General features: G+C 38.6%; 1 protein-coding gene across 2 annotated transcripts in view; it reads right to left on the reverse strand.

Moving 5' to 3' along the window:
- LOC137084319 (arsenite methyltransferase-like) overlaps positions 1-26,761 on the reverse strand; it is a 47,924-nt gene that overhangs the window by 8,459 nt on the left and 12,704 nt on the right. The window contains exon 2 of one of the 2 annotated variants that reach the window (XM_067450495.1): positions 2,442-7,415. The exons of the other annotated variant lie outside the window; for it this stretch is intronic. Within the exon in view, the coding sequence (XP_067306596.1) occupies positions 3,831-7,082 (3,252 nt within the window). The 5' untranslated portion in view covers positions 7,083-7,415 and the 3' untranslated portion in view covers positions 2,442-3,830. Of the gene's footprint in view, positions 1-2,441; positions 7,416-26,761 lie in introns of those variants that run through there. 2 annotated transcript variants of the gene reach the window in all.

Genomic DNA, 26,761 nt, shown 5'->3' on the forward strand with positions numbered 1-26,761 from the left:
AAAAACAATATGGGATATAGACAAACAATAGAAGTCTATGTAATGTCCACATTTAGAAAAAGTGTGTGCTTATACAACAGTTTTTGTGAGGATCAGTTTGAGGTTTAGACCATCAGAGTGCAATATAAATATAAAGTGAGGACATTTTGCCTGGTCCTCACTTTCTGAGACCCCTTTAAGAGCCTGTTTGAGGGGTTAAGACTTGCTTTCAGGGAAATTATGGAAATAGATAACATTATATATTATGCAAAACAAGTGTTAAATAGTATGCGTTTGCCTTGTTTAAAAACATGGAATCCTTGGACTAAAAAGGTTGAAAGCCCTCAGATAATTGTAACTTACATCTACAATGCAATGTTATTCTGTGGTTCATTTCTGCACTCTCTCTCTCCTCGAAGTAATATGGCATATCTAATGTAAGATTATATATATATATATTCATCTTACATTAGATATTCATACATGTTCATGTCATTTTCATAGGCATAACTGGGTCACATAAATTCTCTTTGACTGTTCTCTTTGATCAAACATGGAATATGCATGATCACACACATACACATTTTCTTGTTATGAATTACAAAATAAGCCGCATGATGAGAGTTTTCACTGCTAAATTTAGTTGTAGTAAAGATGGAGGTGCCACTCGACGCATACTAGGAAGTCCTGTGCTTAAGGTTACAAGGCCTGTTTAAGTGGAGACTTCAGGGATAGGGGGGCATGAAGAAGTTGTAAAGCAGCCAAGAAGTCATATTCCATGTGAGGAGTTCAGAAAGCCATAAATTACAGGTATGATTTAGAATCTCCCACTTAAGCACAAGGGGCATTAGCTAACATCAGCCAAGCACAGCATACTTTTTATGTATTGTTCCACATCGGCGGATTCATGCCAACTGTGCAACTTTCTTTGATCCATCAAAAATGCACGCAAGCTCTTGTCCAATTACGAGGGAGAGGATCTGTAAAAGAAACTCAGCAGGAATGTGAAGAGTGTCCTCCACTTAATCAGTGGCGCCGCCGCTTTACTGACCCTCCCGACAGCACTTTCCAGTTGTTCAGAGGTTTATCATCCTTTCCGTTACAAGCAAAATGATGCCATTTATTGTGCTTTTTAACATTCAAAGCACTGTAGAAGATAATTTGATTTCCGGATCCGTTAGTATAACCTGAAACCGCAAAAGCATTTTTTATTAACACTCGTATGCAGCACAAACCTGCTTTTGCTTTAAGTTAATCCCATCAGCTCTCACTTCAGCCTCCCCCTACCCCCTCACTTTGACATAAAAGGAGGTGTAGGCCTACATTATATGACCTAGTTTAGGAGGAAAACATAAAAGAAAGCTCATATCCAAAAACAGGCTTGCATGCTTCTCCCAGCTTTGAGTATTAAACCCCCTCGTGCTCCGCTGTCTGTCACCGGAATATGTCTGCATGTCATTTTTGAGCTTTTAAAAACTTCAGGGTTTAGAGACGCAGCGAGCGAGCAGAAGGTGAGGGAATAGGATTTCTCTCCTCCGTTTCCTGAGAAGAAGCAACCCTGCAGGCCCGAGGCAGGTTGCTCTTTGTCGCAGAGTGTCCCTTTCTTCCAGAATACCTTTTTACAGGCCACTGATTTGTCTTGATGTTGGCCCCAGTAATGCACGAGGTCATCTCTGTCCTATCACTTCCTCTCACATCTATGTCACCGCAACCGGCAGGAATTAAGGTCATGACTCAGGGCACAGCAGATAAAATTTAGGGCAACAGCCAAAGACAAGGTTTTTATGTACAAAAAACATACTCTTAACAGGTTCCTCCTACCTTTTTTATGCATGTAAGATCACTGTTTTTGTGCAGCCAGGGGTCAAGCACAGGTCATTCACTACTAGACATAAATTAAAACGATAGTAAGGGGGGGAAAGCCTTTAGCAAGACAAACGACAGGTTTATTCTGATTGTGCATTTCAGAACTTTATTCAAAATCTGTGCAAGTAAACACCCAAATGAAATGTATTTTTTAGAAATAATGATACACAACAATACTCAAATGTATTGCAGTTAACCTGCGTCAAAACAATATTTCAAAACCAATAGAAGTCTTTGAAGCATCAGTGTAATCCATCTTTGTACTGTACAGTACTGAACATGATTGTTAGCCTGTGTGTTTGGTTTTCTCCTTGTAAAAAATAAAATTGAGTAAAAACTAAATAAATATCTTCATATGCACATTTGTTTCAAAAATTCAAACATTTTGCCCAGCAGTCTATTTCTCATGACAAACATACAGATCACATTTTATGTATTGGGCTCCATGACAAAATATATATATATAGAGAGAGAGATATATATTTATGCTTAAGACTTTGAATTTCCCCATGTCCAGTAATACATAGGAACCTTCTCATGCATCTGCATGCAACAGGCAGCAGTGTACTCTTAAATATCTGACATAACACAAGATATTGCAGAACAGATTATCATAGTTTAATCAGGAGACACATGCAAAAGAAGGACAAAAATCATCCTCTAAAGTACATATTCACATGGCATTTACTTTGAAGTCTCTTTAAGAAATTTCAAAACTAAAATGCTTTTCATTCATACAAAATAGCTGTCTTTCATAAAGATTATGCTATGTACATAAATATAGTTTATAACGAGTCTTTAAATTGATGAAAAACAACATGTCAAATGTAAGACTGTAAAACATCACATGAGCAAACATTTTTGTGGGAATGGCCTCAATATAACAAACACTCCCTTTATTAGATCAACGCGTCTATTAACATGACAGACAGCTGAGATTGGGCTGATTTGTCTCAAGTCGATGCAACAATCTCTTGCATAATAGAACAACATTTTATGACATGCTAATACCAAGACCTGTTCATAAAATACACAAATACAAAACATGAGGGAAAAAAAGCAGTCATTTGTAGTAACACGTGTGATTTTCATTCATCATCTTCTAGAGTATTGTAAAAACCCATTGCTGTCTTGACAGGTCAATGCTGAGAATGCAGAATAAAGAATAAAGCACATCACAACATTGTTTCCAATGGGAGAGAGAGAGAGAGAAATTAAAGAGGAGGTTGATATACACACTTCACATACCATATAGATATCAAGACACCATGTTTTAATACTGATGGATTCATATTCCATATTATCCAAACATGAAGAGATACAGCTTTAAAGCTGCTGTTAGTTTATCCGAACAATACAGAACCAATGAGAGATACCTAACTTTTTTTTTAAAAGGCAGCCGGTTTCATTTATTTCAATGTATAAATACGTTGACATTTAAAGCCTTCCAGGCATAGACAAAAGTAACAATACATAGTTATTTCTTCATTTCAGCATGGTAAATTTAAGAATATTCACTAACAACTGCTGAGGCACAATCTGTTTATACAGATTGTCATGTGCATTGTTGCATCATAACTCACTGCCTGAGGCCAAAAGTCTAACCGTGGAAAACGGAGTTGGAACTGATATTGTCATAAATACATGAGAGCAAATCTGTCACACACACCTTTCACAGAAAACGTATTTCCTTTGCTGCTTAGAACGTAAGAAAGAAATCAGCCAGAAAGCAATGCTTATGAATATTCAAATGAACTTTGGTTTCATGGTCTTTTGTGAACTAAATGACATGTATTTCAAGTGAAAAAACGTGAGATGCATCAAAAGAAACAAAAGTAGCAATCAGGTGAGTTGAGAGAATAAACACATTTCTAGTTCAAGCACAGATGCTGGTTCTCAGTCTCAAAACTAGCATTTCTTCAATGACCCGTTTAGCCGTGGTGAGTCAAAACTAAGTGTTCCATTGTAATTCAGTGAATTTTATTTCAAAGTTCAAAGGCCTCAGTATTACCTGACGACTCGTTTTTGACCTTTGTCTGCATTTGTCCCGAGCCTGCCTCCAGTCCTTCCCCCTCTTTAACCAGTTGTGCATTGCTCCTTTGGAGCATATAATACAAAATAGGGTTAGTCTTGGTAAACCGAGGGGAGTCTGGCCCATACTTTTGTGTTTGATCATCTCCATTAACCATCCTTGCAGGGCCCTTCAAATCCTTTTTGATGCTGTAATCGATTTTTGACCTTGTGGGCTCATGCTGTGTAATATGGGGAGATTCTTGCCTATGAACACTTGCTTTTTTAGAAGATGCATTGCTGGGACTCTGGTGAAAGTTTTGATGCTCACTTTCATTACATGGTTGCTTGATTGTATTCCCATTCAGCACAGCATGTGACGGTGAACTGAATGTACCCCTGGGCTGAGACAATTCTTTCAAGCAGTTGTCTGAAAGAAGCAGCTGCTTTAGAACATTGAAACTTCGGTTTTCGTTCGTCTCATTTAGTGGAAACTTAGCTGGTGGACTGTCTGCTTCTGGCGGGCTAGATGGGTCTCTGACCTCTCTAGTTTCTCTGGTCTGTAGATCTCCAGCAGCAAAACAACCACTGTTGTCTTCTTTTATGATACCAGAATGTTCTAAATCCCTGGCCTGATGACTCGATGAGTTATGATATTCTAGTTCTATTGAAAATCTCCTCTTCTTTGGGATTGTTGGTCCCTGGGTTTCAAATGATTCTTGTGTGACACAACCCTTGTTTAGGTCCTCTAACTTGCTTAGCTGAAGGGTTTTGTTGGGTTGTTTCTTTAGGAGATGACAGAGGAGACCATCTCTGGTGGAAGCCTCTGGGGACAGTGGTTCTTGCTTAATGTTTTCATGAGAATGATAACTGGTGCTATTTCTAGGCTCCAACACTGAATTCTGGCATTGCTTTGACAATTTATTATAGTCATATGTATGACCCTCATCAACTGGCTCAGTTTTTATTGTAATATCCAAAGGAGGACCATTTGCTTGGCCTATAGACTGGTGTGTTCGTTTTTCCGCAGAATTAGTCTTGACATGTTCTCGTTTTCGTTTGCTGCCTACCTTTTCATTCTGAGGTGCATTGCCTAGAAGAAGCTGCAGAACTGTACGTCTTTCAAGCAGATTCTCAATTTCAGAGACATGCTGTGCTGCTTCGGGCACAGTTGAAGTTTTTGCCTTGGCCTCTTCCCACAGTGGGTTATTTCTCTGAATTGGTGCGGTGAGTCTTTCAAGTAAAGTTGGAGGATGGTTAACCTTCAGCTCTTGGGTCATGAGTTTGATAGGGGGTAAAGGTGCCTTCGCTGGAGGAGAAATTTCAGGGTTTTGTTTTCCACACTGAGCTAAATTCTGCAACAATTTACTAGCACTAAAGGCAGGTTCTTTTACTCTTACATCACTTGTGGGTTGTTTTACTTTACAAAGATCCAAGGGAACAGACTGAGAATGGGGAGACCCATAAACTGTATATGGAGATGCACTGCTGTTGGAGTCTCGGCTTTGGGAGTACGTTGGCAAAGGTTTGGGGCTTCTACAACTTAATCCACAGTGGCCACCAAGTTCACTTGTATCTTTACACCTAGCAGTACTATTAACACTCTGGCTACTTGTAGATGCACTAGTTACCTTTGGGATTACATCATGCAGCAAATCTGGATTATCCAAACCTTTGTTTGTTCTCTCGTTATTTTTGTGATCCAAGAGCAACTGTAATAGAGTGACCTTGTGATGGGGTTTCATCTCTGAACATGCATCCATCTCCCTGTGATCTGTGGTAACTTTGACAGGTGGACTCTCAGGCTTCCACCTATTTAACGAAGACTCTGGAACTCTGTCCAGTACAGGTGAGGACGAAGTAGATACTGGTGTTTGTACATTTGCTCTGCTCTTCAAAGAAAGGTCAATAGGAGAGCAACTAGAGTAAGTGCTCTCAGCATCACTGCTGTCTTTTGTGAGACTGCTGTCAGGGTTTGAGTGCTCACTGTCTGAAAAAAGGGGAGAGGCCAGAGTGCCAAAGGTACATGGGTCATCTTTCAAGTGACCCTGTCCATTAATTCGCTGTGAGGTGTTGTGACTGTTCAGAAGCTGAAGTAGAAGACTGCTACAGTTCTGTGACGGTCTGCCCTGTTTTTCAAAAGGTCGACGCTCCCTAAAGCGATGTCCTGTCCGCATGGAACCTTCTGTCCTTCTTTGCCCTGAAGTTAGGCTTGGACTCTGTCTGCTGGAGCTGGTTGACAACATTTGTGAAGCTATTCCGTTCTTGGTGTGTAAGAGGCTTAGTCCATGAGTCTGGCTAGAAGTTGTAGGTTGTTTATCTTGTGTCTGCTGTGTGGCCATGGCTGATAGTCTTTCACTGGCTGATCGTCCAGAGAGTTTGGTTTTCAGGGCATGTTCTCGAGAGTACTGTTGCAGGTGGGCCTCACTGGAGAGCAAAAGAGCCAGTTGACTACATGCCACACTTGGTTTGGGTGATGGAGCAGGGCTCGATCTGATATTTACCAGGTTTGCCACAGCTTTTAGGCGCTCTGTACAAGATAAAGACTCGGGAGATGGGGCTCCCTCCCTATTGTTCTGCAGCGCCTTAGGAGATTCAGAAAAACTTTCCTGGCTAGACCGTCGACGTTGATAAGGCACACTGTTGCTGTGATTCTGCATTTTGCTCTTGCTCACTAACCCTTTGAGGTGACTCGAGGCAGGTCTGTGGCAAGGCACATCTGCACTGTCTTCTTGTGCAGGCTTGCTTATCTGGCAGGGGGCGTCTGGTGGCCTCAAGCCTTGGATAATCTGCTGTGGCAGGGTAACATTTTGAAGTCGAGAACTGAACGACTGCAGCAAACTAGCTAGAAGTGTACTCTCTCCTTTATCCTGGGAGGAACCATTCTGGCCACTGTGGTGGTCTTCACTTTGTCCGTTCAATGAAACGGATGGTGTTGTCCTCTGTTGAGTCTCACTCTCTGTCCAGGCTTCGGAGTTGAGTAGACGAGCCTTTCTAAGGTGCTGCGAGGCTCCAAAGTGGGAATTTGTTCGGTTCTGCTCCTGTCGAGTGCCATGATTAGGCTGTGCAAGCTGTATCCCTTCCTTATTCCTCTGCTCTTGGCTTTCACTCTGTGTTGCTGCCGCACCCTGTCCTCCTGCTACCTGATGCATGAGTAAGCCTTCCAGATATGTTAATACAGCAGAATCCTGGTGTGTTTCAGGGCCAGGCTCTTCCCCATGAGTCATGTTCAATACTATAGTCCTTTGTATGATTGGCCACTACAATAGAGGGGAAAATCGTTCTGTTATGTTCTGCCAAGAGACCTTACAGTTTTTAGCTTTCAAACCTTGGTTTTTAGGTAAAAGAAAGGCCTAATATAGCTTCACAAGCCATTCCCCCATACAGGAGGCAGGAGCTAAGCACGACTTATAATCATGTTTGCTATTGTTAAGAAAAGTACAGGATCGTAATGCAGTCAGTCTTGCAGGATTCCATGGCACTGGATCTGTACTTCAAAGCTCCAGGGTTGTGAATAAAATCACTGCCACATCTGTCAACTAGGTCAGCTGGTGACAGTCCTGCACAAGAGAGAGAGAGAGAGAAACATGAATTATTAAAATTATTAGCTAAATGTTGCATACCACACATTGTATTCAAGAGAGTAAATGAATCTAATCTTTAACAAAAAGAATCATATTGTCATATGTTGATCAGTTTTACACTGAGCACATTTACATGCACACAACCCTGACAACTCGCAAAAATTAGCTTATTGATTTAACCCATTGTCTGGGTTTGCATGCAAACCAATAACCTGGCAACACAAGTAAACCTCGTTTACAAGACTTTATTAATAAATTAGGTTATTTCCCAGTAGCGACATCAAAAAGTAATAATTTGCGTACTTCATATGTTATCTTGGTTGTTGTGAATTTAAATAAAGCATTTCAAACCATGAAGAGTATTGCAGAATGTCAGCAGGAAACTTACAGCTCATATTATATTATATTATATTATATTATATTATATTATATTATATTATATTATATTATATTATATTATATTATATTATATTATATTTATTATATTAAAAAGGTCATGACCAAAGGATGATGGAGCTTGTTTACTGAAAGATTCATTCAAGACTTATTCTCTCCCATGACAGCAATTACAATCTACGTTTCTTTCCTTTCTTTCTTTTTTTTCTCCTCCGGACTCTTAAGCAGTAGGAATTAGCTTGCCGAATCTCATTAAAACTGAATACACAGGGCTTTAAAGACTGCTTGATTGATTTGACAGATATTAGGTAAAAAAATAACAAAGCACAGTATCCTGAAGAGGATTAAATGTTTTGACAGAATTCTTGCCAAGAGAGACCCACAGAACTGCCAGTTGAGAACTCAATTCTTTGTAAGACAACCACAGACAGCTAACAGGTACTTGGGAACTGTCTCTCCATATCATATATAATGACTGGCAGGATCAAAAATTAAACAAAGCTCAAAGCAAAAATGCCACAGAAAGTGACAAAATTGTGTGACTGTTTTGATTATTTTAAAAACCCTGTTTTATATCTCTTATTTTATTGCTGATTTGAAGAAAACATTTACTGCATCTTGCTGGCTGCTTTGCCAGACATAGGTTAATCGCTTATAGGTTTAAAGAAGTAGATAAAGTTTCTCGCGATCAGACATCTCTCTCTCTCTCACCCTGCAGTCAGTGTCAGTGCCTGGGGAAGGAACACCCACATGTTCCCGCATAGTCCTTCACTTCCATGTTATCACAGTTGCTTTCACTACATTATCTCAAAATATATCACCTCTGGATCACAAAGTGCCATTGGCTCTGTAGAATGACACGTGTATTGTGTATATGCGCAAACCTGCTAAACACTATCCTCACCACACTCAACACAAACTCACTGAAGTACAGTGAAAGTCAAACACAAGCCTCTTGGTACACCAGTACCACAATAATGTCCACGCACAAGAAAATTAAAACATAATTTGAGATGGAACTGTAAGCACTTAATCATGGAATACACACATGACTGACCTTGTCAGTGCTCTATGATCAAAGTAAAGGTCAATGGCTACGGTTGATTTGTTCTGCTAATAATTGGCACCTCTGGTTGTTCTACTTTGCTAGGGCTGACAGAGAGAGGACAGTACAGGATGACCTTATCAAGATATCCGTCACAGAGGAGTTTCTCAGGCCTGTCACTCTGGCATCTATGCTACCACACTAAATACCTTTAATTTGGAATAAAGCTACTGCTAGAGACATAACAGCGGATGCTTTCAGCTATTCAGTATTGGAATAAGATAATACTATTTGTCAAAGAAATAGTTGAGGAATTCCATTGAAACAGGTTGGAAGGTGAATCAGTTTGTGAAAATGAAAGTTCTTCTCTCCTGACCAAGCATTATATCTAATAGGCCAAAGAGTGGAAGAGGGTAATTGATTTGGGCCAGCAACAACAATACTTCATCCTATACTTCTATCAATAGTCCACTGTTGTCCTAATCCAATGAAAAGAGGAAACACAATACTGACAAATGACAACTCGTTCACCCTGTTAAACAGACAAACAATTATTTTAGCATGCTTATCTAATCTCTGAAGAGATATTTTGCATCCAACAATTAAAAAAGAAATGATCTTTAAAGAAATCAGTTTTTTTTTTTTTTTTTAAGATTCTGTAACAACTATCAAATCAAAGCTTTGCAAAGATGAGAAACTGCTATTTTCTCACAGCTGTGAGCTTCAGAATAACTGTAAGAAGCAATTATAGTAGCTCATATTTTTTCTTGTTTTCTTTTTTTTTTGGGACACTAGTTATATATCAGTTTTTTCACTCAGTTTCACTCAGTTCAGGGGTTGTGTCATCACAAAATTATCATCATAAGTGCAGGGTGAAGATACTGAATGAGTTACCAGAGAAATAAAAATCATTGTAAAATGAGTGGCCTGATAGAAATGGAGAGGATCCGATATCTGGACTTGATCCCTCTTTTCTCAACTGCAAGTTTGGAAGATTAATTGACCCCCCCAAAAAAATACCAGATCATAAATTACATCCACAGTCCAGAAACTGTAATCCATTTAGGCTATTTAAAATGCATGATGAGGCAAAAGGAGCAAAACCTGCTGCATGCCCTGTTTGAAGTCAAGGTCATTTACTCCGCCGGGGCTGTTTGAGTTGATGCAACAGCTGGCATCCATACAAAGCATTAGGTCCTAATAAAAAGCGACAAAGCTGCCCTTGCGTTCATACCTGGCGTCTAGCTGATGAGTTCTCGAAATAAAAAAGGAATTTCGGAAATAGTTGTGCCACTGCAACTGCTAAGTTGTTGTTATCCTCTGGTTGCACACGCAGGCACAAAAGCCTGTGGAACTACAACAACACATTCCTAAGATAGCGTTGGGTGACTCAGTCAATCAGGGCCATGCATCATTCAAACTAGGTCACTGTGACCTACTTCCAAACAAGCATTAAGGGCATCATGCATTGACATTTCCCAGCTGGGGCACACCCCTTTAGTTAGGGCTTTGCCAAGTGCAATCTCTGACTCCTAGTAAAAGCATGGTCTGACCTACATTATGATGACCCTATGATGAGCTGCCCTTTTACATGGGCATGTTTTAGCCAAGCTGAAGGAACCCTTTTTTCCAAGTAGATGGCAGAAATATATACAGGGGCCCCTGCGTGTAACGTCACAAGACTCCAAACATAATTCCAGAGTCCTGACACAAGTAATAGACTTGACCTTAGACTTGTAGATTTATGATGGCAGCGTAATGTTAACAGGACCACTTCGAGAAAACCAAGCTGGTTCATCTTCGACAACAGAATAACATGTATCTTTGTCAGCTCTCTTTCAGCCCGAAAAAAAAAATGGCATACTGAAGTGATACTGAAGTGCACTAAAGCTTGTCAAAGAAAAATGTAATTACTGCCCCCAACCAGGAAATGAGAAAAACTAAATATTTGTACTCTTAATTGACTGTGGTAAATGGCCCAGTTTCCGGGGTAGAAAATTACTTGGGGAACGTGAGCATGGGAATCAGTGGCCAAAAAAAAAAAAAAAAAAAAAAAAACCTTGGTAAAATACCAAAACCACTTTTAAGTACTTTAGTGGAAGTTTTTGGCAGTTTAAAATTGTACCCAACCTTCAGAATGCTGAGATCTTTTTAGGCTTCGCACAGATATAAAAAAACTGCATTAGTAGACGTTGTGAGAAAAAGGCTGACAGAAACTAATAGCTAAACATTGAGAGCTCATGGCTCTTTAAAAGTCACCCTTTGCCCTAACTCAAGAGATCATGTTTATCAGGATCATAGTTTATGCCAGTCATTCTGTAAACAGCTCTTACCAAGTACATAGCACAGTGCCAGTACTGCAAAGTGCAACTCTACTTACAAAATCAAACGCAAGAAGTGTGTATGACAAAATAAACAGAAATCATATGATGCGGGCTTAAGTGCAATATATCAGTGGTCAGAAAGTCCAAATGGAGAGGGAACCAATGAGCCCTTTTATTAATAAAATAAACATACACTACACCGTTGTCTTAAGGGTCAGATGAAGGGACAGCATGTGCGTCATGAACCATGTCATCTGCTCGAGTCTTTAGAGATAACTAAATCTAAGATAACTAAGATGGTCCTCATCCAAAACAGACAGTGTCCATTTTTCCAGGATGTGATATTACAAGTTACTGGCAGTACATGGTATATGTCAGGCACGATGAGCCTAGGCCAGCGTTCTCAACCTTTTTGTCTCCAAGGCCCCCAATTGTCCACAACAATCGATGGCCACATGGCTTTTCCAGTTGTTTGTGATTTAATTGATATATTTTATTATTTTGTACTCACGTTCCATCGTTTATAGTCCGTTAACTTCAGCTTTTTATATCCAGTGATTACATTTAGGCTTCAAAATGTATTACATTTAATATTGAGGAACAAAATGTGAATGTGCAAGAACCCTAAACTTTTGTTGTTCACATAGCTTATTTTCTGCAATAATCCAAAAGCGAGTAGGGGGGAAAAAAACAACCTAATCTCATTGTTGTTTTGTTGAGGGAACAGGGTGATGTTTTTGGGTTGGCCTACAAAATAATGTCATCCTAGCAGCACTCTATTAAGCTATGGATATGGCTGAATTATTCATTATGTACAGATTTCAATTCTTTTTTTGGTGTGCAACTATTTAAATTAAGGGGAAGTTATTTTACAACAACCTAAAATTATTGAAACTTATCACACAAATGAATCAATAAAAGCAGCAAAATAAGAGAAAAAAAAAAAAGTAACCAGACTCATCCACAACTTCAGGAAGCTTAAATTCCCAGCGATGTGGAAGAGATATTTCTGCCATGCCCACACTCATATACAATATACGATCTTACCTTCTTACGGAGCAGTGACACCAAGAACAGGTACAGTGTAGTAATCAATTTGCTCTGCAGGCTGTAAGGCTTTGTCTGAATACTAATACACCTCAACAAAATCCTGCCCCTCTCCTTTCTCTCCTTCGGTCTCTCCCTTCTTCTTTCTTTGGGGTTGACACCCTTCAGTGCCCTAGCCCTGACCAGTGAAGGAGCGGGGCAGTGGCTTGTCCTCTACGCAGATAACCAAGGCCACTAATCAAGTGTGTGAACACCCGGGTGGGGGATTAGAAGCTCGCTCTGAGCAACTCAACACTGAAAGCAGCTAAGTGCATGCACAACAAGGTCACCATTAAACCTGTAGTAACCCTGTGGCTGGTCTCTCTCACTCTTTTTCTCGCCCACGCACTCTTATGTGCGCCGCAACCACGCCGTGAGTACTCAGTCACACAAAAAAACAGACTGACACACAAGCGTAGCCTCTCTTTATACACCCTCACATATTCTCGCGTACACGCAAAGCCACACGCCCACAGACAGCCCACTCTTTGCCGAATAGGGATAATTCATCATATTTTACAACTGACGGCTTTCTACCTCAGCTGAGTGATATTGCATCCTGGCAGCGTGACAGGAACAAGGCACCGCCAGCCCTTCTGACAGCCTGCATTTTGTGTCTTAGAAGATGCTGCGCTCTGTCGCCACACACTTGCTTTTATAGTGCAAGAGTGTGTGTGTGTGCTTGTGGGTGAAGTGGAGCAGAGACTGGTCATGGCTTCATGACTACTACAGTCAGCTAAGAAAGCTAAACCAAGCTGAAATGCTTCAGCAAACAAGACCTTTACGGCTTGAACTTGCCTTGCAGTGGCTAGTGATAGAATTTCTTCTTTTCCCCCCTTTTTTTATTAACAGAGGAAAATCTAACCAATGGCTTTCCAATGTGTGCAGCAAATGATCTGGAGAGAAAAGGACTCATTTGGATCATTAGTCTGCCGCACATATGCTGTGAAATTCTGAAGGTGCTGGCATTAAGATAAATACAGTCATTAGCCTAGTGTCTTTAAATACCAGCTGCTTTTTTTGCTATTTATAAACACACAACTATTTTAACTTTGGCAAACAATCATTATATTTTAAGAGATTCATTTTGTTTAGGCACAGTGCAAAGACAACAGCCATGTAAAACAACCGTTTTAAGAACAAAATAAAGCCTGCTTCAGCAACGTGCAGCAGGTACTGGCAATTAAATTTACAATAAGTTAAAAAAAACTATACCAACAGATTTATGTTATGGTTGATAACCATGATACACATACATACATATTGTGTGTGTGTGTGTGTGTGTGTGTGTGTGTGTGTGTGTGTGTGTGTGTGTGTGTGTGTGTGTGTGTGTGTGTGTGTGTGTGTGTGTGTGTGTGTGTGTGTGTGTGAGAGAGAGTTTGAACTGGAAAAATAAGCCTGCTTTCAATATCCAAATCAGATTGATAATAATAATAATAGGAAAAATAATAATAGGAAAAAATGCTAAATAGCCTATAAATATGCTAAAAAATAAGCTAAATATAAGAAATTATAAATTATACAAATAAATTATAGAAAATATACCTTAGCAACTAACCAAAATAATTAAGTCCTAAAGTACTAAAATTAGTCAAAAAATAAAAACACAAAATTAAGCTGGTTGAAAATATATATAATAAATACAATAATGGTCATTTATATTATATATATATATATATATATATATATATATATATATATATATATATATATATATATATATATATATATATATATATATATATATATATATATATATGAGAGAGAGAGAGAGAGAAAGAGAGAGAGAGGTGTTTTATTAAAGTGGGAAAACTAAAAGTATTTTTAACATCCAAAAATTTCCACCTTTGACTTTAAATGCCAAATAACTACTACCAACATGTGTGCGTTACATATACAGATAAGGCATAACAGCATTAGATATATTTTTATCCAAAATATTTTTTCTCTGCTATAATTATATACCCCACCCAGGAGACCATTCTGAGCATAATGAGCATGATTACGAGCCCAGAAGAAGAAAAAACAGATGTAAATGAGAGCGAGAGAATGAAAAATATCACCGCCTCTCCGTCTGATGTTTTCGATCGGTTTGAGAGTGGGGATTAACACAAAATCCACCGTGCATGCACACACCCGTGCAAGTGTTTCTGAGGGTGCAGTGCCACCAGTCTACCCTTGACACATTGACATCAAGCTACTGTCATGTGACACTCTGTCATTGGCCACCTGGCAGATCCTCCACCTTCTCACGACCTCATCCTCTAGTGACCTGAGGCTCTGGGCCCGGGCCCGGCCCGTCAGGCCCCTCCCTCTACTCCCCCTGCTGCGGGAAGGTCGAACAGGTCATCGTGTCCTCATCTGTAATCCGCTGCCATTCGTCAGCAGTCGAGGCCGGAGGAGGCAGCCTCGCTACGAGGGGAGAATGCCCAATTAGGCAGCTGTCACACAAAGCAGAGGCTGCAGAAAGAGAGTGAGAGAGGAGAGGGGAGAAAGAGAGGGGGAGGCCGGGGGAAAAATCATCCCCTCCTGTTTGTGGAGAGGACAAGCAGCTGCGGGTGCCAATTACAGTGATATGTTAACCATTTCCACCCTAGAGCAGAGGGAGAAGGGAACGTGGCTCTCTAACCCTTACTTTGTCTCCCGGTGGAATTCCTCTCGTGGGGTCTGTTTACAACCGCTGTCACATTCGGCTGAGGAACTTGACTCGAATCATAGCACCTCAACTCTTAATAGTACTTAGCTGGAAAAGCATCCCTATATATATAGTTTGCATTGGTGTGTTTGTGTCCCTCTCTGTTAATGATACAGGAATGCATTTTGCAGTAGTTCAAAGTGGCACTGCTACACATCTAGACAAATAAAAACAAGGCTGTCAATGAAAGCGTCATGCCCATTCAAGCAGATTTGATTCGATGCAAACACCCAACATCAACCTTACCCAAAACTATTTTTCCATTTTTTCCCATACAACAAAAATGAATGGTGATTTTAAAAATGGTATTTAAAACAACATTTCAGCCGGAAAAAAAATTATATATGAAGAAAATAATTAAAAACGAATATTAAAACAAATCCTCAGAATCTTTCTCCACCTCATTTCAAGTTGTGAAAGTCTAAACTAGAAATCTACTTTAACAAAAAGTAAACAATTTAAGAGTGTGTATATATATATATATATATATATATATATATATATATATATATATATATATATATATATATATATATATATATATATATATATATATATATATATATATATATATATATATATATATATATATATAAAAAAACTGGGAATCGTTTGGGGTTATTTTGCATATTCCGTTCTTGACATTATATCTTATATCTTATATCTCTCCATTATATCTTAAAGAGGTCTTAAGCAGTCAATTTTAAGTTAAACTTGATAATTAAATGTATAATAAAATCACACTACTGGTCAAAGGTTTGAAGTTGGTAAGATTTTGTTTTTTAAAAGGACCATCATGCTTATTAAGGCTATTTGGTAAAAAAAAAAAAAAAATACATTTTATTCTTCTGATGGCAAAACTAAACTCCAGTGTTAAGTGTCACATGATCCTTTAGAAATCATTCTAATATGCTGATTTGACATATCAGTTGAAATAGAAATAACATTTATAGATTGTAACATAAATGTCTTTAAGCATCACTTTTGATCAATTTTAGTGGATTTTGCTAAAAGCTCATTTAAACTGACCCAAAACTTTTCAAATCTACTGTAAATAATGACAGTATTAATGTTTTGTACCATCTGATATTGAATATAACTGAAAACATTGTAGACTACCCTCTCATCTAAATTCTTCTTCTGTTTATGAACATCTATTTAAGCAGCATCTGGAAATAAACGTAAACTTTTACTTGTACATAATCTTGTTAACCAACTTCTGTTATTACAGAAATGACCCGTCTTTTTTTTGTTTTGTATTGAACTCCTATGGGGGGAGCCCTTAATTAGAGGGGTTAAACTATGTGCCGGTCCCCTCAGAAAGGTTACGCAGCCTAAAAAGATACAACCAGAACTTAAACACAAAAGAGAGATAACACAGCTGCAAGCACAGCCTTTATCAAGACGAAGAGACCAAAGGGGACAATTTTGTTATCCTGCAACTCGTTTAAAGACCTCAGGTTCCTCTTTTCTGTCACAATCTCCTCCTGTTTCACATGCCCCAGAAAGAACAGAACAGGCAAGTACAGTTACCGAATGCTACAAGTTTAATCAGAGATGAATGAGGCGCTGGAAGGGAGAAGGAGCTGACTCGAGGCTGAATAATCGCTCCTTTTCTTAATTAAATGATTGAAGAAAAGCCAGCACATTAAAAGGAAGACAGTGCCTGGGTCCCCTGCCTTTTCCCTAGATGAGAGAGAAGTTATTAACACAGTAAAGTCTCTGCAGTCATCAGAGCCAAACGCATACGTCTAAAGGAAAGAGCAGAGAGTTTTCAAGGATGTGACCGGACAGAGTGAACTGTCAACTTAAGGCAATGTAGACACAGCAACTCCTTATAACTCCCACCAAACTTGAAACTGCAGCTATGATTGCAAAGTTTCAATGTGTAACCAATACTTTGAATCAATGCAATACCAATGCTGAAGCATCTCTGATCTAAGCAATTCATTTAAACCCTTACGACTATGTTTTGTTTAAAATCGTGTCAACACAGTTATATTATCTGGGCAGTAAATCCACATATCTGTCATTTCATTTGGTCACATTTCCAAAGATCCAGGGGTTCATCAAATATAAGTCCTGATGTAGGTTCACTGTAAATAAATAAATAAAAACCAGGTCTCAAATTGAACATTTTCTAGTGACATCTCAATTTTTGGCCGAATTGAATTTCTGTGAATTAAATTGCATCAATTCACAGAATTTCTAATCGGCCAACTGAAACATTTCGATGTGATCAGTCACTAGAAAATGTTCAATTGGAGACTTTTTTTACAGTGTAAATATGTGAGGACTAAAGACAACCCAGTGTTAGTGAAACTGGATTTGGATGTGTTGATAAGTTACATAAGCAGGTTTCTTTCAATTTTGAGGTTCCATGAATAATACACTACCAACCATCTGCTAAATGTAAAAACGCTTTCCTACTAGGTGCTTCCTACTAGATTTCTTCATGAAATTTTTCATGCAATGTCAAATGTTTATTCTATTGGTGTTGGTATATATTATTCTTTTGGTGTGTGTGTGTGTGTGTGTGTGTGTGTGTGTGTGTGTGTGTGTGTGTGTGTGTGTGTGTGTGTGTGTGTGTGTGTGTGTGTGTGTGTGTTATTGTATATGTAGATGTATATGTGCATGATATTGCCACCTTACATTCAACTGAGTTCAGCTACTTTTTCTGAGGAGCTTGTAATAAACTAATTTAAGAGCAACTTGTCTTCAAAGTAGCTATCCCAAAACTATAAGACCTAATATTGGTTAAAGTTCTTTGGAGACATTGTATAGAAATACAATGGTATATGAATATGATAGTAGTTCTTTACACAGGTACCACAGTATTACCATCATTTTTAGGTTAAAAAATAACAAACCACTCTTACATGAAATCATCATAAAGCCAGGAAGCAGTGATACTTTTTCTGATCGTCATTGTATCTTGGCATCTAAAATGTGCAGTGGCTGCCCACAGAGCAGCTAGCGCTAGGCCTCCACAGCACATGGGCTTTTTTTATGTACCTCCAACTGTCTCTCCTGTGTTCCTGGCCTGCTCACTTTACTACGGTCCGCTCCCAAAAGAGCTGACAGTACACTTTCCATCAGTTTGACTTAAATAATAATAAGCACTTTTGAAGGACTTGAAAAAGACAAAAGTAATGAACACAACTCGGGAGAGGCAACCGTTGTCCTGACACAGACGGATGGACATGGCAAGGCCTGTCAGTCCTACGGTTGCTAATTAGCAGAAATGAAGTTGGATTAAAAACTTAATGGGGAGGTGATAACAGTGCAAGACACAAAGCTAAACGAGTCAGCAAACCTTTGACAGGCCAGTCTCTTTAAAAGCAATGTTTACACAGTTGTTCCCCCTCCCTCTATCCTCTTGTCCTATTTTCTGTTTTGTTATTTATTAATGAGCGTCAAACAGTAGCAGAAACACTTAACGATAACATGTTCTTGGTCATGCCTGCCACCAATCGATGTTCTGCACTTTGACTAGTCATCAACAACTTTGATGCTATGCTAATCGATTAGTATTGATCATTTTTACAGTGATAACTTAAAAGAATGGAAATAAGAGAACCCTTCCTTTAATAATTGTGCTAAAGTCTGTTTTGGCATGCTAATAATAAGAGGTGATTCCAAACTGAATCCCCATCCGCAAGTTTGTTAGCGAAGGGAACATATGACAGACACGTCACTTCTAGGAAGTAATTTAATTGTTTATGGTCATGTGACTCAGGGTGGCGAATCCTCACGAGTCATTTTAAATCTAGATAATGGCGGGAGAATTTGAGTTTAACGTATAAACAGGATAATTCAAGTTGCTTTGTTGTGATTTTTTTACACACATTTCCATCATGCATTTTATATTAAGTTTTTAAAAAAATGTGTTTAATGCTTTCTTTAAAGTTAAAAGCAGATCAGGAACACAAAACCAGCATTTTTTTCTTGTTGTATATATTAGTGTATAATAAGATATTCCTGTTGCTCCCTTCGCCAATTGTGCAGTCCAAACAGCTTCATTATGACACACAAGTGCCCTGCTCCCTCCAAAGTCAAGGGCTCTGCCCTTCGGAGTGAGTAGGGCATAGGGATGCTCACTTCCGATTGGACTCTGCCCAATATAAATGCTTGCCTCATAAATATTAATTAGATGACAAAGATCACCCGCTTGTTTTAATACATTTTCTAAAGGCAATTAAGTTGGTGCTAGCCATGATACGATTATCATTTCCCATTTCTGCGTTAATTTAACTGGTTGACAGAAGCTTCCAATTGGTTTTAAAGACGTTGTTTAAAGTAATCGGCTACTTCAAACTACCTTGTCTTGCCCTAGAAAAATCTAACTTTGAAAATTATTCCTTTATACAAATTGAGTCTACAAATCTTTTTTTATGTTAAAACTATTAAAAATGTTTTTGGTCAGTGAAATAAATAAAATAAAAATTAAGATGACATGCTTGTTACATTACAAATTAAAATACATTTACACTAAATAGAAATAATAATAATTAAAAAAAACTTTTATAAAATTCTAAAAAAGAAAACAAAAAGATAGCAAAAATTTTATAAAAACTATATTAGTTAGGGCTGTAACGATATGCTATATGAAATCGAAATCGCAATACGCAGGTCCACGATCCTGTATCGCGATGTGAGAAGGCAGAATCGCGACACACCCCTTCCAACTCCCAGAATTATCCTTCCTGTCCAGGTCCAACTTTTAAGTCAGCAGTATGGCAACATTTCAGCTACCCGGTGGAGAACAAGGATGGCAATCGTGTAGTTGACAAGACCCACACAATTTTCCGTAAGTGTTTCAAGAAGCTTCCCCAACCGGCTGGCAACGTGGTGTGAGCGTGGCGTTTCTGTTGCGTGTCATCCGCGGGGTGGCTGCGTGGCGTTTTCTCTTTCTTTGCATACCAGAAGCGTGTCTGACGCGGTGCTTCTGTTGGTATTGATGTACAGGAGGCCCTATACTTCATGTTAAATATATATTGCCTATTGGTACCGCAAAGAAAACGTCGGCAGTAGCCTATTGACCATACAGATATATGGTATTGACGGCAAAATAGGCTACAGAATACTGTACAGAATAAAACTGTTTTGTCCCCCCCATATCGAGGTTTGTATCGTACTGTGGGTCAAAAATCGTGATACGAACCGAATCGTGGGTTTGGTGTATCGTTACAGCCCTAATATTAGTATATAAATAATACTAAAATGACACTGAATAGTCAATATACACATGTGAAAGATTTTATCTCCAACCACCATCACGTTTACCGTGCAGTTATTTTTTTTGTTTTGGGTTTTGAACATACATTTTCAAATTTCAATTGCACACATTTATTTATATATACATATATATATTTACATATTTATTCATTTTTATATATGGTTGGACATTTTTTAGGCATCTGCCAGTAGCAGAATACATTATTATGCACTTTGTGCACATTATGTTATTTATTTACTGTATGATGCTTTTATATAGCCATTGTTTGTTACTCTATATGGCTTGTTAATTGACTGACTGACCGACTGACCGACCAACTGACTGACTGAATGAATGAATGCCCCTTAAAAAAGCTTATGATGGACATGGTTAATAATATAAAGCTTTGTTCTGACCCTAGTAGATTATGAAAAAAAGTAGTTTTGCACATCGTTGTTTTGGGTAGATTATTAATAAATCATTTGTGGCAAGGCATTGTATCTACTTCTTATATCACAATAGCATTCGTTTAGCAGAGAATGGCAGCGTATGCCATCTCAATATCCTGAGTGCTCAGTACTGATCACATAAAAGAACTATAAAGGCTTGAAACAGCACCGAATTTAAAGGTGCATTAATTTCAGAGCCGAGTTTGAGATAACTCATACTTAAGTCAAATAAAACCCCCTGACATGACAAACGGTCCTACCGAGAGGCAGCCAGAGAACAGCATGCCTCAAGTTGTCTGCAAATGGGAGAGATGAGTAAAAACGGCTGAGCAAATGAGGCCCTGGCTGCGCTCACACAGAGCAAAGTGAACTGTTTACTCAGAGCACACAGGGGAAGATGACTTTTACTGCAACCCCATCCTTGCTCCCTCCCTTCCCCCACTCTTTCCCTCAGTAACACACACGCTCTGTCTGTAGTGAGTGAATGTCAGAGGGTGAGTGTGCGTGACCTTGAGTCACGTCAGAAGCACAGCGAGGGTCGTGCTGCCTGTAGGCGTCCTTGAACTGCATCTGCAAGACAACAACAACAAAAAAAAACCTTCACGGTACCCTGATAGATATCTCGAATATCCTGCCTTTCTTTCTGTGCTATCAGTCCCAGTGATGAAAAATTTCATAGATCCGTGTACCTCTAACCTCACACTCGCAGTTATCTGCTCATCTAGCCAAAGATACCATTTGCAATATGAAGGCAGTGCATCGTCTACTCTAAGAGATGACACGGCGGGAATAGAAGAATAAGGGTGCTTAAAAGGAGGTCAGATAGCTTTTGCACACTGATGTAGTGTTATGCCAATTCGAATGCCATCCATAACAGGCACATGCCACATGCACGCCATATAACGTAAGGATACACATACATTTGGAAGTGTATCGCTTTCCGCCACCATTTTGGCCAAAAAAAACAGAAGTCGTAGGAAGAAGTTGATCACTTACATCAAATACATCAAAACATTAATCAGATTGACTGGTATTACAAAAAATATACATTTAAAATGATGTTAAATATCAAAAGTTAAGTTAAATACAAAATTATTAATTTAAATATAAAATGTAAAAATCATATTGCATCCCGATTTTAAAATTTCAAGCTAAGAAATTTAATTTAAGCTTTTTTTTCTCACTAATTAAACATACACCATTTAACGTAATTACAACTTGCCACCTCGATGCATGGTTGAACTACTCTGAATGCTATTACATTAACACTTCGTGGATGTCCACCCTAGATAGGGGTCTTTTTCTGGCAAGTCAAAAACAGATACATGTCGAGCGTTTACAACGTGAACGATGACAGATTCTCAGAGGCCCGGGCCCCCTTCCGAGGAAGTAGAATTGACCCCGTCGGCAGATGAAACCCTACACCCTGCCAATCGTGGCCCCACTGGTACCCAGCTGTTCTTGTCCTGCACTTGGGTGTGCTATAGCCTGCATAGAGCGGTTTTTAGTTTAACCTCAGGAGGGTGATCAGGAGGGGATGGAATTTAGCGTTGTTCATCATCCCAGCTTGGTATGGCTGAAAACATGTTGCCAGATATCTTATCTGAAAATACAGCGCATGCAGGTTGGCCTGCAGAGCTAAGTTTACACAAGTCAGTGGAATGCTAGGACACATTTGTCTTTTACAACACTCACGTTCAGGTATATACCGTGACAAGAAGAAAAAAATGTAGCCTGTTAATGTTGAAATTGGCAAACACATAGGAGAGAATTCTTGTTCTTACCAGTAATACTCTGAAGGGATATCTGAGCATAGTGGTATCTATTTCTTATAAGGAAACATGCTGAACAACTGCCAGGGGTCCTGATAAGGACCGAGATGAGGTGACCCTGAGATCAGAGGTTACATTCATGGGCAAAATGGAAAGGCTGATTAGTTAGTATGTCTTCCTCTTTAAGGCTAAGGCCAACATCACGGGCCAAAATAGATGATTCAGAGAGCTGGGTGACACACCTTACATAAAAAGTAAAAACATTAAATAGAATAATGAATAAAAAATTACATTTATTTTTATATTTTTAAGCCATTTGACAATTTTTTTTTTTTTTACTATATTCCATATATATGTATTCTTTTATGTATTTTCTCTATGGGCTGAATAATAAAAATCATATAAACATCCAGAGCACAAATAAATGTAAACAAATAAACATCTCTCATATTCGCTCTTTAGGAAACCTTAAAGGGTTAGTTCACCCAAAAATGAAATTGATGTCATTAATGACTCACCCTAATGTCGTTCCTCACACCTAAGACCTCCGTTCATCTTCAGAACACAGTTTAAGATATTTTAGTCCCAGAGCCAATGCAGTCTATGCACACTGTACTGTCCATGTCCAGAAAGGTCATAAAAACATCATCAGAGTAGTCCATATGTGGCATCAGTTGGTTGATTAGAATCTCTTAAAGCATCGAAAATACATTTTGGTCCAAAAATATCAAAAACTACGACTTTATTCAGCACTGTATTCTCTTCGGTGTTCCTCAAATAAAGATTCAAACAGTTATGAATCAGTGAAACGATCGATTAGCCTAGAAATCTAGACGCACCCTAGCGGCAGCGAATCTAATCTGCCGCGAGTGTCGTCTAGCAACTCTCAATACCCTTCTGAGCTGTAATCGCCTAACTCTTGCCGGGCCAATCACATCGTGTATAGAGTCGGTGGGCGGGGCCATAATGACGACGGCCGAGTTGCGTTTGCGTGCTTCTAGTAAACACAGAAACTGGCGAATGGCGGTCGAATCAGCTTTGACCGTGACTCTGGAAGACTTGGAGTTAAGCTTTTCTTCTCTCTACAATATACAAAGGTTTGAAACATACAACTATGCCATAGTATTTTATTTATAATTTCTTACTATTAAAACACCATTTTAAATAGATGTCTTAGTCTGTAAAGTTGTGCGGACGGTTGCACCACCTGACCTTTTGAGGGTTTAAGATTTTTTTTTTATATAAAAATTAAGTGACATGTCATGAATTTATCAAAATTATGAAATGATGCACAAAAAATATGCTTTATGTACACTAAAAAATATGCACGTCATTACAAAAAGCATATTAAAATCATTGCAAAATCATTATTTGCATTGCTTGCAAATATATGAGTAATATTAAATATATTTTCAAGCCGTAGTGATTTATATTTAGAAATGTTTCATACAGTCAGAGAATACTAAATCAGTGCCATATTTATATTTGCAATAACCTTTAAGATCAATGTAATTCTATTTCCACAAGACTCCAAATTCCATTCCAAGCCCTTTAAATGCATTTCACTGGGACTCTCTGCTTTATGCTGGAGAAAATAGGTCACATATAGTCTTCCACTTTTTTTACTGGACAAAAGAAAAGTTCAGCTGAGTTTTATCACATAACTCAGTAGAGACCACCTTCATTAACCCCAGTGAAGAGAGATCAAGCTCTCATATTGCCAGATGTGCTTTGGAGCCCTTATCAGCCTGCATGTATGTGAGACAGGCTGATCTTAATTAAATACTGCTCCTATCCAAAGGCTATGCAGCGCACTCGTTTTTACTCCCTTCACTGCTGCCTTTTCCCATTCAGGGAGGAGATTATTTCAGTAGCTAATGGCAGAGGACTCTAAAAATCCCTTGCCTTATTAAGTAACATATTGTGCCTCATGCTATCTTAAGCAAATGGTTTCGCTGAAACTCGCTAGAATTCAAAGCTGAGACCTAACACCACGGCTTTGCCTGTGACAGGTTGCCTCATTTTGGAGCCACGGGTTTACTTACTCGTTAGGTCACAAACAATTCTCAGTTTCAACTAATCAACATCACCAGTCACCTGCATGTTAATGTTCGCCTTTTTTAATGCATGTTAAAAACTTGTGTAAGGCTGACATTAATTTAAAATAAAGTTTCTGTTCACACAGGATACGTTTTTGCATTTACAAATAGCTAGATGGATTGCAGCACAGTGTAACAGAAGCTATTAGATGCTCTTTTTTTACTTAAAGGAACTGTATGTAAGAAATGTATTTCAATTAATCATAAAATGGCATGTCACTAGACATTAAGAAACCATGTTAATTTCAAAAACTTGTATCACTGAAGACAGCTGTCCAGCCAGGATATTGTCATATATTGTCATTTAAAAGTTGTTGTTGTTGCAGATCTCAACTGATGTTGATGTTAACTTGTTGTGTTTTGGCCTGAAGCTCCACCCTCCACCTATCGACCAAATATGAAGTCAGGCATCCGGGTTGCCAGACCTGCTCTAGTTACCACATCTGCAGCTTCAAACGTTCCTGCTGGATCCTGCAGCCTATCTGGCAACCTCGAGTCAGGGGGTAAAGGCGGGCGTACACTGTGCGAATTCGGACACTCAGAAGGTCGTGAGATATTGCAGACGCCACGATTCATTTAATTTGATCATCGCATCAAATCAGGTGGTACATGGCACGACTGTTTGCACTGCGAGCCGGCCGCGATCACACAAGTTTTCGTGTACACAGACACCAGAGCTTTCAATGTTGTTGCTATAGCTTCAAATACAAAAAATAAAGAAAAAATGTGTGCAAATGATTTGTTGAAAAGCAGAGAACATTAGTAGCCATTCCTTTTAACCGAAACAACCAGAGGGAGAGAGAAGAGTGCACGTGAGAGAAAGAAAGTGTGTGTGTGTGTGTGTGTGTGTGTGTGTGTGTGTGTGTGTGTGTGTGTGTGTGAGAACGCAGTATGTTTGCAGCCACTGAGCTAATAATAGTCATAGATTGAGCCTATGTGACGTGCTTGTGCATGATTTGGCAATAAGGGACAGTCATATGCTGGTAAAAATCGGGCCGACTCCCCGAACTTTTTAAACATGTTTAAAAATGATCGTAAGGTTGGGAGGTGCTCTTAACGTGCTCGGCTCGTCTCGTATTTCCTCTCACACGGTGCGAGCCGCGACCATACGAGCATCTACGATGTCCATGCGATTTCTCCTGAGAAAAAAAATCGTCTGCGAGTTCGTACGACAGCAAAAAAAACAAATCGCACCGTGTACGCCCGCCTTAAGCGGAGATGGGAGATGGAAGTGATTGCAGTACCAGTTTTGGCCACAATATACACTATACACTTCCTTTAAGTTACATTAACTACTTTAAGTTTACCTACTTTTAAACTTAAACATGCCGTAAATGCAACTACAATGCATGAGATGCTGACAACCAAAGACTATATAGATGTACTTTACATAGATAATCAATTTTAAAACAACATTGCAGACAGAATACAACAAACGTGTCTAGAGTAAACAGGCTAAGTCTACCACAGACATACTGACAGAATCAAATTGCAAAACATTAATGTGAACTGGAGTATCCTCATAAGCACAGTCGTAAAGAAGTTAAACGGTTTTAAATGAACGCAAAGAGTTGTGAGGACATCGGATGTGCGTCAGATACTGATTCGCGTCATGTGCTCCAAAACTTAAGTGACAGCAGCCTAAATCCGATCTTGTGGTGTCAGTCATTAATGTAAATCAAAGAATAAATGACTGCTCTTAAATTAACTTTGTGGCTTTAATAAGGATTAATATATACATTTATGCAGTGAAGACTGAAGTGTTTGATAACTTTATTTAATTTCTGTAAATTTAATTCCTGTCAGATAAAATATTTAAAATATACTGTCTTTGTTATTTCCCCATTCATTTGGAGATTAAATGTGAAATTATTACAATATAAAATATCGTAATTGTTTTAATCGATTGACAGCATATACATATGCATACATACATTAATGTATGTGGTATACTACAAACTGATATATTCTCTTCATTTGCCATATAAATTGTTAATTCTCTACCAATAGACCTGTTACAATAACTACTTTTTGTTTTGCGATATATCGTCCCAGAAATAATTGCGATAAATTATATTATTGTCATTTTAAGATTATTTTATGCCACTGAATATAATATAACATTACATTATAATGCAAGTAGACATACACACTTTCAAATGACAACCTTTTAATTCTTTAGATCATGGGGGAAAAATGAATAAATAGTAAATAAACATTTTCCCTTGTCAAACGGCT

Source organism: Pseudorasbora parva, chromosome 8, assembly GCF_024679245.1.
Source record: "Pseudorasbora parva isolate DD20220531a chromosome 8, ASM2467924v1, whole genome shotgun sequence".
In the NCBI taxonomy this organism is placed as follows: Eukaryota; Metazoa; Chordata; class Actinopteri; order Cypriniformes; family Gobionidae; genus Pseudorasbora; species Pseudorasbora parva.